Below are 13,538 nucleotides of genomic sequence, written 5' to 3' on the forward strand. Positions count from 1 at the left end.
TTACATATTCATATATTATCAGGCAGTATTCCCGCAAATACCCTCACTTAGGCGTCCAAGACTTCGGGTTCCACTGAACTGTTTCATAAATAAGTAAATATTAAACAAATAACCATAAGTAATCAGCAAGAGTGCTTAGTAAGAGGAAGGGAAAGAGAGCAGAGGAAGAAGGAGCAAGCTAGTTAGAAAGAATAGAGAGGAATGAATACCAGGGAAAAAGTGGGGGGTGGAGGGGAGTGGGGGAGGTGAAGGGGGTGGGGGGGAAGGTATGGGGTGGGGAGGGAGGTAGGGGGTGCGGCTATGTGTTGCCTTCTGCGGTTCCCTCAGTGCCCATTGCGCCCCCCACTAGAACATCATAGTCCTCGGAATGCTGGAAATCCAGCCATTCCCGCCACGTAGCCCAGAATTTCTCATATGAATCGTGCAATGATGAGGTTAAATCCTCCATGAGCATGAGGTCATTGACCTTGTTGATCCATTGAACTAATGTGGGAGATGACGTACTCCTCCATTTTTCTGGTATGCATACTCTCGCTGCCGTAATGAGGAATTTTCTCAGGGAATCCTTATATCTTTTTTCGGGAATCCCGCAGTGATGCAACAGGGCCTCCGCTGGCCCCAATTCCTCATCCTTGTCAGTAACCCGTCAGATAGTGTCGGACACTCCCTTCCAGAAGGGCTGGATCATTTCACACCCCCAGAACACATGTAGAATGTTGCCCTCTGCCTTACCACACCTCCAACATATAGGGTCTATTGACGGAAACATGACATGTAGCTTGGAGGGAACTCTGTACCATCTAGATAAACGTTTGTAGCCAGCCTCCTGGAACCTGGAAATAATGGAAGACGTGTGGGCCAATCTGAAGATCCTTTCCCATTGTGCTGGTGTCAACTGAATTCCCAAATCCCTTTCCCACTGTGTAGCGAAGGGGGGTAGTTGTTGATCAGAAAGTGAAGATAAAAGCGAACATACCGCCGACAGTGAGTGACGTATTATGCTTGATCCCATACATAATTGTTCAAACTGTGTCTTAGGTCGCTGAAAGTAGGACCTGGTGGGAAGACTACTGAAAAAGTGCGCCAATTGTAGGCATCTCCACTGGCCAAGCGGGGTAGGATCTTGTCTAACTGCCAAACTAGCTGCCGAAGGCCAGGATCCGCAGTCTCCAAACTCCTCCACTCGATCCACCCCGCCTCTAATCCACATCCGGAAGATCGGATCCACCCTACCAGGTTCAAAGGCGGGATGGCTCAAGATAGGCATTAGGCTGGAGTTCCTGGGAATCATTTCTGACTGTACTCTCCCGATGTTGCAATATGTCACGGTTGGGCCGATGGTTGGATGTTCTTTTCAATCCGGCAGGGACCTCCGAGAGCACCTACGGCAATTTATTAAGGGGTATTGGGGAGAAGGACTGCTCAATTTGTATCCACTTCTTCTGAGACCCATTCCGGCACCAATCAATCTTTCTAGTAAGATGTCCCGCCAAATGATATCTTCTCAAGTCTGGCAGCCCATTCCCCCCCCCACCTTTGGTCCTGTGCAAGATGGCTCTTTTTATACGTGCCGATTTACCTGCCCAGACGAACGAGGACTGAATTGATTCTAGGGATTTGAAAAATCCCGAAGGTATTGTAACTGGGAGCGCCTGTAACAAATACAGGATTCTGGTCATCAGCGTATGCCACTACTTTATGCGTGTCTTGAAGCACTCCTATACCTGCAATATCTGGGTTGGCTCGTACGTGTCTGAGGAAGGGCTCAAGCGTCAGGATGAAGATTAAGGGTGATAGCGGGCAACCTTGACGGGTGACATTAGATATTTTAAATGGGTCCGACAGGATCCCATTCACTCGGACCCTAACCGAGGGTACCGAGTACAAAGACATAATCCGACCCATCATTTCGTGTCTCAACCCCAGACACCCGAGCGTGGCCTCCATGAAAGTCCATCCCACTCTATCGAACGCCTTCTCGGCGTCTGTTGACAGCAGCATGGATGGTGTGCCCCCAGTTTTGGCTTTATGTATTAAATTAATGGCCTTAACTGTATTATCCCGTGCCTCACGACCCACCATAAAGCCCGTCTGGTCTGGATGAATTATTTGTGAAAGTAGAGGTGCCAGCCTATTTGCTAGAATTTTAGCAAATAGCTTTGTGTCCACATTTAACAAGGAGATCGGGCGGTAGCGCGCACATTGTGTTGGATTTTTCCCTGATTTAGGTATGACTGTAATGTGCGCTCTCAACGAGTATGCATTAGAGTTCGGGGTTCCTGACGCCCTGGAGTTGAATGCTGACAGTAGGTGCGGGGATAATATTTCTTTAAGTTTTTTATAATATACAAGGGGGAAACCATCTGGCCCAGGTGCCTTTCCTGTTTTGGACGACCCAATTGCATCAACTAGTTCTTGAATTAATATTGGAGTTTCCAGTGCTGCTATCTCAGAGTCCTCCAACCTCGGCATTTTTGCTTCTCTGATATATTCTAAGATTTTCCTTTTTAGGGATGATTTTGGTGTTTGGGGATTATTTGTTTCTAAGTTATATAATGATTCATAACATTTTTGGAACGTCTCAGGATGTGCAGGAGATATTTTTGGTATAAAAGTTGTCGCCTGCTGCTGCCTGAGTGCTCTTGCTAACATCTTACTACACTTGTTCCTGTGTTCATAAAAATGTCTACGGCATATATTAAGAACCCCTTTTGCCTTACTATTCAGTAATTTCCGTAATTCGTCCCGAACTTTGAATAGGGTACCCCCCAACTCCGCCAAGGGCATCTGCTTATGCCGTGTCTCCAAGTCTCTGAGTTGTGTTAGTAACCTGGTAACCTCCATTTCCCTTTCCCTCTTTCGTCTTGCCCCTGCTGTATGAAAACCCCTCTGATGACACACTTATGAGCCTCCCAGACCGTTGTTGGAGTAGTGTCTCCAGTCCCGTTTACTGTAAAATATTCTGTCAGGGAATTCTGTACTATTTGCAGGCTTTCGGGGTCCTCCAACAGAGAAGTGTTCATTTTCCACTGCCACTGCTGTGGGATCGGAGACTGCAATACCACGGACACCGTACAGAGTGCGTGGTCAGAGAAAGTTATGCTATCTATCTGAGCTTGTGCGATCCTCTCAAGATCTTTATGTTGTACAAAAAAGTAGTCCAGTCTAGAATATACTTCATGTGCATTTGAGTAGAATGAGTAATCCTTGTCAGACGGGTGCAGTAGCCTCCATGTGTCCACAAGCTGCTGCTCATGTAATATGCACCACAGCTTGCGGAGAGCTGACCTGGGATGTACTGAAGCCCCTGATGAGGTGTCCTGAGCCGGGTTCAGAGCGATATTAAGATCCCCCCTAAGATGAGTGTCCCCTCCGAAAAGTCTTCTATCCTTTCCAAAAAGCCCGACAGGGCATCAATTTGCCCTACATTAGGGAGGTATATGGATACCAGCGTATAGATTTGTGTGGCGATCCTTCCCTTCACCATCAATAGTCTACCTGTGTCATCACTGCGAGAGTCCATGAACTCCCAAGGGATTGAGCGCGAGATGAGGACGCTAGTTCCTCAGGACTTCGAGTCAGATGAGAAGCTATGGTATGCCTCCGGGAACCAACGTGAAGTCAATTTGAACAATTTGCCTTTGCTCAAATGCGTTTCTTGCAGAAAAGCAATTTGGACCCCAGCTTTTTTTAACGTGTTTGACAGGATTGACCTCTTACCCGGACTATGTAAGCCTTTTACATTTAACGTACCACATTTCACCTCCGAGACCCCTGAATTATGCATGTTGAGCCTAAAACCCTTATTAACCCCCTACCAAGGAGAACGGGATACGGGAAAAAAGGTTAGGGACTAGGTGGATAAAAGGGGTTAAGAGTGCCGAAAAAAAGAGAGACGGCACAGTCTTTTAGAGCGAAAATCGGGTAGGTAGAAAAGAGCAGTAGAAAAGGATGAAATGAGCTGAGGAAGTGAGTTAGAAAAGGGATACAGAAAGTATTCGACAAGAAGGGAAAGTAAACAAACCAGCTGGCCTAAAAGAACGACCAGTAAATAACACACTATAAAATTTTACAGTCTCACGAAATTTGGAGACCTGGTGACCTCCAATCAGGAGAACCACCCTTGGGGTGCGTGGAAAACCAAGGGTGACAGCTGAGCAAGCTATAGGCATTAATGACATTATCCTACTAGGCTAAAAACTCACATCTCACCCCCCGATCTGAGACCGGACGGTGAGAGGCACAATTCTTAAACTTGTATGTCAAACTATCAACACAGTAACACAGTATTAAGGGACCCTGTGACTCCCCAAAAAGGAAGAAGAGGAGAAGAGAGAGAGAGGGGAAAAAAAAGGGGGGGGTGGAGAGGGGAAACAGACCCCCCCCCCCGTCAGTGAGGAGAAAGACACAGATATAACCCACATCAGTGACCCATCATAATAGTGTCCGTCTCAAGTCCAATAATCCTACAGGGACTCCCAGATCTTCCTCCTCGACCCGCACCTCCCACCTCTGAATAAGGAACCACCTCTGATCTCGCGTCATCAGTCTGGCTCGTCCCGGGAGAATTCTCCCATTGGCCTGGAATCCTTGGAGCTCCTCTGGGGTCTTGCAAATCCACGCCTATTTCCTCTTTGTCTTTGGGGTAATCCATCGGATCGGTCCAGATGTAGCCAGTTAGGGATTGCTACTGCAGGGGTTTCAAGGAACTGGAAAAGACCCTCCACCTCCTCCGGGCGTTTCAGCAGGTATTGGACCCCATTATGCCGGACTATAAGGTGAAATGGGTGTCCCCATCTGTATGACGCACCTTTTTCCTTGATTTTTTGCAGTAAAGGCATAAGTTGGCGTCTCATGTAGAGGGTTCTAGAAGAAACATCAGGAAAAAGCTTAACTTCAGACCCTTCATATGTGACAGTCCCGTGGGTCCATGCATTTCGCAGTATGGCTTCTTTATCAGTATAATAGTGTAGTCTGCATAGGACATCTCTCGGCTGAGCATTATCCCCAGGGCCCTGGCGATGTTCAAATGTTTTTATCTTTTTCAGTTGTGAAAATAAAACCGGTGATGGACGGGCAGCCCGCGGACGGTCTGCGTTTAACCAAGGGGGAATGTGGCGCCCTGGACAAGCCAGGACGTCACAGGTACTGCAACAACACACCCCAGACCCCGGTTAGGCACTTCAGCTGCACATACAAATCCTTGTTGCCTCCCTCCAGGGGCTGATGTCCACACCAGGTGGGGTGGAGCCAGGCGGTTGGCTCCACCCACCGAGGAGTTCACAGTCCTAGAGGCGGAAAAGGTGCAGTTGAGTCGAGTTGAGTGGAGTGGAGTCGAGTGAGGGAGAGTGAAAGGAGAGGAGCTGACTGACCGTGTCCGGGTACGTGGCCCGGGCACTTGCGAGCAAGGTTGGCAGACGGTGGTGACCGTCTGCAGGAAAGGCCGATTGCCGCACAACCGTAAGGACCGGGGTCGGGCGGTGGCCCGCCGGTACCGGATCGGGGAGCGAAGAAACGCCAGCACCACTCGGCAGGGCCTACGGACCCCGACCGGGCTTGGAGTCGCCGTTAAACCGGTCAAATCCGTCAGCGACGAGAACCTCCGGGGTTCCTCAGCAGCAAAGACCCGACTGAAGGCAACCGCTCAACCGTGAAGGGAAATACAGCTACCGCCAGAGCTAGAGTTCCCAGGGACAGAGCCTGCAGGCAAAAGGGGCACCTCCGGCAACACACCACTGGGGAGCGGGCTACCGGTGGGAAGCTATCGGGGCCAACAACACATCAAAGGTGCAGGGAGAGACAGTTACCGCCAACCTACCGGGAGTGATCACCGCAGCCGCCTGTGGGACCCGTCCATCCAGCCGTTTGCTTCACCAGAGACTCCGTGTACGTTACTGGCTGAGTGAGTACCACTGTGCCGCCTGACACCGCTCTGTCCCCGCGACCATGCACCTTCCCAACTCCTGCCATCCACCTTTCAGTCCACATTACCGGGCCCCGGGACCACCAAATCCCCCTACCCACGGAGGGGAGAGATACATCTCAGCTGCTCCCTGTCATCGCTCCCGGGATCCCCGTCCAGAGCAGCGGTGGTGCCTCATTATCACCACAAACCGTGGGTGGGGTCACGGACTACATCCCCAAACCAAACCACCCCTTTCACTCACGGGCGAGGAGCGCTGCTCGAGTCCCCGGATCCGGCCAACCGCTCGAGCCACCATGCAGCAGCAGCAGCCGGACCCGAGCCACGAGCGCGGTCGAGTAGCGCACCCCCCCGCCCGCGACAAGCCCACACTCCATATGCTTCAGCCTATCTTGATGATGTCATAATATACAGTGGGGACTGGGAGTCCTACCTTAACAATAAGAATAAAAAAGGTTGTCAGCTCACCCCTCTTCACTCCTGGATTCTGCATTGATGCAAGGAAATGCCCTGGCCCGGGCGGCAATGGATATCAGCAGAGGAAAAAATCCAGCATCATGGAGATTTTGTAGAAATAAAACTTGATTTTATTGTAGCAGAATAAAAACATGCAGACCGTGCAGTGGGCACAGAGGCACAGGTGAAAAAATGTGGGTTATCCAACGCGTTTCGACCAGAGAGTCTTATTCATGGCATGTGATTTACCCCAAACTGATTCAGTATTTAAAAGGTACACATTACACGTCATGGGATGGACTTAGTGCTCAATTAAAACTAAAACTTTGCAGGTGTGCATTCCCAGTGGACAGATGCACCAATAACACGTAGTGGGGTTAAAAACATGTATGTAGAAAACCACAATATGAAGAGTGAATAAATAAGATTGAGAAAAATATCACAAAAACGTTGGATTTGTATTTAAAGATGGTGAATCCATAATGAGAGAACTACAAAACAGCTTTCAATACTATTATAAATCATTTCCATATAAGTCATACAGCAATAAATTTGGAATGATTATTGGAAGCTGAAAATAACAGAGGGCAAACATGAGAGAGATGTCTATTAGTCTTGTATAAAGCAGTTGTCAAGTACACAGTTAATTTTATATTAGTACATAAAATATATCTGAATGTTAGATAGTGAATTCCTGCACAGGAGGCAAAAAAAACCCCAAAACACAGCATATATACCGCAAATGCCATAGTAAATCTAGGGAATATATATATGGACCATTATGCGTTAAGGGAGAGACCACAGATCGTTGTTATTAGGTGTACTGCAAAATTAAGTCCTGTCGGGTATTCAGACCATTCGGCACCCTGGTCCCAAGCCTGAATATCCAAAAGGATTTTCTATTGAGGAGTTTTCTTCTGTGGTCTCCCCCTCTAACGGGATTGGTGACTTTTTCAATGCCCATAAACGCAAAGGAATCAGTGCATCTATCATGAACACTAACAAAGTGCCGAGAAACTGCTGAAATATTAAGTGCATTTGCATTTAAAGTATCCGACAGATGTCGTCTGATTCGTTTTTTTAGGGGGTTCCCCATGAGGCCTACGTATTGAATACTGCACTTAGTGCATTCGATCAGGTATATAACATACGGTGTGTTGCAATTAATATAACTGCCCACATCATACGTTAAATACGTGGTCCATATATATATATTCCCTAGATTTACTATGGCATTTGCGGTATATATGCTGTGTTGATTGGTTTTTTTTGCCTCCTGTGCAGGAATTCACTATCTAACATTCAGATATATTTTATGTACTAATATAAAATTAACTGTGTACTTGACAACTGTTTTATACAGGACTAATAGACATCTCTCTCATGTTTGCCCTCTGTTATTTTCAGCTTCCAATAATCATTCCAAATTTATTGCTGTATGACTTATATGGAAATGATTTATAATAGTATTGAAAGCTGTTTTGTAGTTCTCTCATTATGGATTCAACATTTTTACATACAAATCCAATGTTTTTGTGATATTTTTCTCAATCTTATTTATTCATTCTTCATATTGTGGTTTTCTACATACATGTTTTTATCCCCACTACGTGTTATTGGTGCATCTGTCCACTGGGAATGCACACCTGCGCGGTTTTAGTTTTAATTGAGCACTAAGTCCATCCCATGACGTGTAATATGTACCTTTTAAATACTGAATCAGTTTGGGGTAAATCACATGCCATGAATAAGACTCTCTGGTCGAAACGCGTTGGATAACCCACATTTTTTCACCTGTGCCTCTGTGCCCACTGCACAGTCTGCATGTTTTTATTCTGCTACAATAAAATTAAGTTTTATTTCTACAAAATCTCCATGATGCTGGATTTTTTCCTCTGCTGATATCCTACCTTAACAAGGTACAAGCTGTGGTGAACTTACAGACAGTGAGGGCGAAGAGCAAACCCCAATGTAATACCCAAACCAGCGTCCACACATTGTCCTGCTTCTCTCCCTAGGCGCGGATGTCGGCACAGATGCCCAGATGGAACGCACGCCGTCCGATAGTGACCGGCCGGTGAGACGCAGGATTTCCTGGTCTACCGGTCACATGAACGGTCACGTGGTGAGCAAGGGGTGGGAGCGCATTAAACGAATCCACGGCGTCGTCATCATGGTGGGAAGGCGCTCAACAAACTTTATTCACACATACATTTGCGTGCAATCGTGTATATACATATAAGCATATAAGGCATATGGGTATTGAACTTGTTGAATACCTCAAAAGAATATACAGAAAGGAGGAGGGAGGGGGGGGGAGTCATCGGAATGAGATCACCAGGCTCTTCTATATGAAGTATATAGGAAATTGACTGTCTTACCAATGCAGTCAATTATTTAGACATAACATCCCAACAAGGTAACAGGGTGATACACACCCCGATAGGGGAATCTAGTTAACATATGCCATATTCATGACCAAAGGAACAACAATGATCAGTAAGCAAGAAGTTGTACATGAGACCAATATTTTTAAATAAAGCATCCATAGTTGAGTTGTTAATTCAAACCAGAGGGAGAGACTGTGCTCAGACGGAAGATCCATCTTGCTTCCTTTTGTTAGATCAACTGGTCCCAGTCTCCCCCTCTAATTGGTTTCTCAATTTTTTCTATGCCGATAAATTTAATGGCGTTTTTTCTCCCACCATGGGAGACATTGACATGACGTGCCAAGGATGTATCTCTGTCATGTTCAATGTCTCCCATGTTGTCACCAATACGCCTGCGGAACTCCCTTCTTGTCTTTCCGACATATTTGAGTCCGCATGTACAGGTTGCCTTATAAATAACGCCCTTTGTACGGCAGTTAATGAAGTCATGCATGACAAATGATTCCTGAGTGACATTCGAGGTAAAGGTTTTGCCAGGTGAGACAGAGGAACATGATACACAATCACCACATTTATGGCATCCCTTTAGATTGGATTTAAGCCAGGTTTTCCTGTTTTGGTGCCAAAAAATGGCTGTGGACCAGCCTATCCCCCAGGGATCTTTCCTTGTGATAGGTGACCTGGGGGTAGGGGCCCACTGATGTTTCAAGATCATTGTCCATGGTCAATATTGACCAGTGTCTTCTTAGGGTGTCCCTAACAAGACCAGCACCATTGGTGCATCTTGTCACAGGGTCACCCCCCTCCTTTTTGGAAGGTTTTAGCAGGTCAGATCTAGTCTTAGATTTTGCCTCCTTAAAGGCCTGACTCAAAATTCTATTGGGATAGCCTCGATCTAGGAATCGCTTCTTAAGATCGTTTGCTTGTGTCATGAAGGAAGCATCGTTGGAGCAATTACGACGAATTATTATTATTATTATTATTATTATTATTATTTATTTATAGAGCACCATTAATTCCATGGTGCTGTACATGAGAAGGGGGTTACATACAAAATACGTATACAAGTTACAGTAGACAGACTAGTACAGAGGGAAGAGGGCCCTACCCTTGCGGGCTTACATTCTATAGGATTATGGGGAGGAGACAATAGGTGGGGTGTAGGTCAGGCGGCAGCTCCGCACGGTGGTCGGGCGGCAGCTCCGCACGGTGGTCGGGCGGCAGCTCCGCACGGTGGTCGGGCGGCAGCTCCGCACGGTGGTCGGGCGGCAGCTCCGCACGGTGGTCGGGCGGCAGCTCCGCACGGTGGTCGGGCGGCAGCTCCGCACGGTGGTCGGGCGGCAGCGAGTTCATTGTAGATTGTAGGCATTTCGGAACAGGTGCGTTTTCAGGTTCCGTTTGAAGTTTGCAAGGGTAGGGGATAGTCTGACGTGTTGAGGCAGCGAGTTCCAGGAGACTGGGGATGCTCGGGAGAAGTCTTGGAGTCGGTTGTGTGAGGAGCGAATGAGAGAGGAGGAGAGGAGGAGATCTTGGGAGGACCGGAGGTGACGTGTTGGAGTGTAGTGGGAGAGTAGTTCGGAGATGTACGGAGGGGAAAGATTATGCACAGCTTTGTAGGTCAGTGTTAGAAGTTTGAATTGGATACGGTGGAAGATTGGAAGCCAGTGGAGGGACATGCAGAGAGGAGAAGCGGGGTGGTATTGAGGAGAGAGGTGGATAAGTCGGGCAGCAGAGTTAAGGATGGACTGGAGAGGGGCAAGCGTGTTGGCAGGGAGGCCACAGAGGAGGATGTTACAGTAGTCGAGGCGGGAGATTATGAGGGCATGCACTAGCATTTTAGTTGATTGCAAATTGAGGAAAGGGCGGATTCTGGAAATATTTTTGAGTTGAAGACGGCAGGAGGTGGTGAGGGATTGGATGTGTGGTATGAAGGATAAGGCAGAGTCAAAGGTCACTCCGAGGCAGCGAACTTTGGGTACTGGCGAGAGCGTGGTGTTATTTATTGTAATAGATAGATTAGGTGGAGAGTGTAGGTGAGACGGAGGAAAGATGATTAGTTCAGTTTTGGCCACATTGAGCTTTAGGAAGCGAGAGGAGAAGAAGGAGGATATAGCAGATAGACATTTCGGGATTTTGGACAGCAGAGATGTGGCATCTGGGCCAGAGAGGTAGATCTGGGTGTCGTCGGCATATAGGTGGTATTGGAAGCCATGGGACTTTATGAGTTGTCCCAGGCCAAATGTGTAGATAGAGAAAAGTAGGGGTCCTAGGACAGAGCCTTGAGGGACGCCAACAGAGAGATGGTGGGATGAAGAGGTTGTGTGGGAGTGGGAGACACTAAAAGTGCGATTTGAGAGGTATGAAGAGATCCAAGAGAGGGCAAGATCTCTGACACCAAGGGAAGAGAGGGTCTGTAATAGGAGGGAGTGGTCAACGGTATCGAAGGCTGAGGACAGGTCTAGGAGTAGGAGTATAGAGAAGTGCTTGTTCGCTTTGGCAGTAAGCAAGTCATTTGTGATTTTAGTCAGGGCAGTTTCGGTGGAGTGATGTGGACGGAAGCCGGACTGTAGGTTGTCAAAGAGAGCGTTAGAGGAGAGGTGGGAGGAAAGTTCAGCATGGACATGCTGTTCCAGGAGTTTTGAGGCAAGTGGGAGTAGTGATATGGGGCGGTAGCTGGTAGTAGAGGTTGGATCGAGGGAAGGTTTCTTTAGGATAGGTGTGACTGTTGCATGTTTAAAGGCAGAGGGGAAGGTTCCAGTCGTTAAAGATAGGTTGAAGAGATGGGTTAAAGCTGGAATAAGGATGGTGGTGAGGTTGGGAAGGAGGTGGGATGGCATGGGGTCAAGTGCGCAGGTGGTGAGGTGCGCTTTTGAGAGCAGACGTGCAAGCTCTCCTTCGGTGATGGTGGGGAGGAAGTTTATGGGGGAGGGGCAGTGGTCAGCTACATGAAGGGGTTGTGGTGGCTGAGCAGAGAAGACTTGCCTTATTAGGTCGATTTTTTCTTGGAAATAGGTGGCAAAGTCTTCTGCAGAAATGAGGGAGGTTGGAGGGGGCAGTGGTGGGCGAAGGAGGGAGTTGAAAGTGTTGAATAACTGTTTGGGGTTGTGTGTTAGAGAGGATATGAGGTTTCTGAAGTAATCGTGTTTAGTGGAGGTGAGGACTGAACGAAATGTGTGAATTGCATTTTTGAATGTGGTGAAGTCTTCCTGGGAGTGCGTTTTCTTCCACCGCCGCTCTGCAGCCCTAGACCTTTGCCTAAGTTTTTTAGTGAGGCTGTTGTGCCAGGGCTGTCTATTGATTCGTCTCACTCTGCCATGCACAAGGGGAGCGACTGAATCAATGGCTGATGTGAGGGTGGTGTTGTAGAAAGTGGTGGCGCTGTCTGTGTCGTGGAGGGACGATATGGAGGACAGTGGGAGGATAGAGTCGGCGAGGGTGTGCATGTTGAGGTGTGCAAGGTTTCTGCGGGGATGTGCTAGATGCTGGACAGGGGGGGTAGGTGAGGAGGACAGGGCTGAAAAGGTCAGAAGATGGTGGTCAGATAGGGGGAGGGGGGAAGTTGTGAAGTCAGAAAGGGGACAGAGGCGGGTGAAGATGAGGTCTAGTGTGTTTCCATCTTTGTGGGTGGCAGAGGTGGACCACTGAGTTAAGCCAAAAGACGAAGCAAGGGAGAGGAGTTTGGAAGCAGCTTGTTGGCGAGTGTCAGTGGGGATGTTGAAGTCACCCATGATGATGGTGGGAATGTCAGCAGAGAGAAAGTGTAGAAGCCAGGCAGAGAAGTGGTCGAGGAAGGCAGTGGTGGCGCCCGGGGGTCTGTATATGACAGCCACTTGGAGGTTGGAGGGAGAATAGATTCGGACAGAGTGCACTTCAAAGGAAGGCAGGTCGAGGGAGGGTAGAGGTGGGATTGTGGTGAAGTTGTAGTTGTTAGAAAGAAGGAGGCCCACTCCTCCACCTTGTCTATTGCCAGGGCGAGGAGTGTGGGAGAAGTGCAGGCCACCGTAGCATAGTGCAGCTGGGGAGGCAGAGTTGGATGGTGTCAGCCATGTTTCGGTGATGCCTAGAAAGGATAGATTGCTGGAGGTAAAGAGATCATGAATGATGTGCAGTTTATTACACACTGAACGGGCATTCCAGAGCGCTCCTGAGAGAGGGGGCGGCAGAGTGGGTGAGAGGGGAATAGTTTTTATGTTGGATAGATTGCGGTAGTTACTATTATGTGGAGAGTGGTGGGTGGGTGATAAAGAGGGGTGTACCATCCACGGGGGGCCAGGATTGGGGGCTATGTCACCAGCAGTGAGAAGGAGTAGAGAAAGGGAGAGCAGGTGGGAGAAGGAGAGTGGACGGCATGGTCTGCGCGATATTAGGAGCGATCTGAGGTTCAGGAGTAGGTCAGCAGATGAGGACAGATGAGAAGGCAGGAGGGAGGGGGAGATGAATATTTGTTTAGAGGGAGCTGGGGTGTGCGGATAGTGAAGGAGAGTGAGGAGGAGAGGGGCAAAGACTGTGAGGGCATAGGTGAACATGGTGGGGGTAGTGTGGTAAGTATATGATTTAACAGGTAAGTTGTGTTAGTGGAAAACTTGGTTAGAAAGAGATGAAGTTTACCTTCTGGTCATGTCTGGTTCATTTCTGGTATATTTCTGACACTTATGAGGCACTTATCCAGAGGCACGCACACAGACCACGGTCATAGACCTAGTGCAGTACTTATATACATGTCTCATTGACCCAGATGAACATCAGCTGACCAGCAGGGGTGAGGCACA

The 13,538-nt window shown here is 48.1% G+C and overlaps 1 protein-coding gene across 1 annotated transcript in view; it reads right to left on the reverse strand.

Annotated features, from left to right (window-relative positions):
• Positions 1-13,538, reverse strand: part of LOC142258985 (uncharacterized) — a 97,329-nt gene that overhangs the window by 58,945 nt on the left and 24,846 nt on the right. The window contains exon 10 of the mRNA XM_075331526.1: positions 4,811-4,866. Coding sequence (XP_075187641.1) covers positions 4,811-4,866 — 56 coding nt within the window. The remainder of the gene's footprint in view (positions 1-4,810; positions 4,867-13,538) is intronic.

This window comes from Anomaloglossus baeobatrachus, assembly GCF_048569485.1.
Source record: "Anomaloglossus baeobatrachus isolate aAnoBae1 chromosome 5 unlocalized genomic scaffold, aAnoBae1.hap1 SUPER_5_unloc_20, whole genome shotgun sequence".
Classification (NCBI taxonomy): domain Eukaryota; kingdom Metazoa; phylum Chordata; class Amphibia; order Anura; family Aromobatidae; genus Anomaloglossus; species Anomaloglossus baeobatrachus.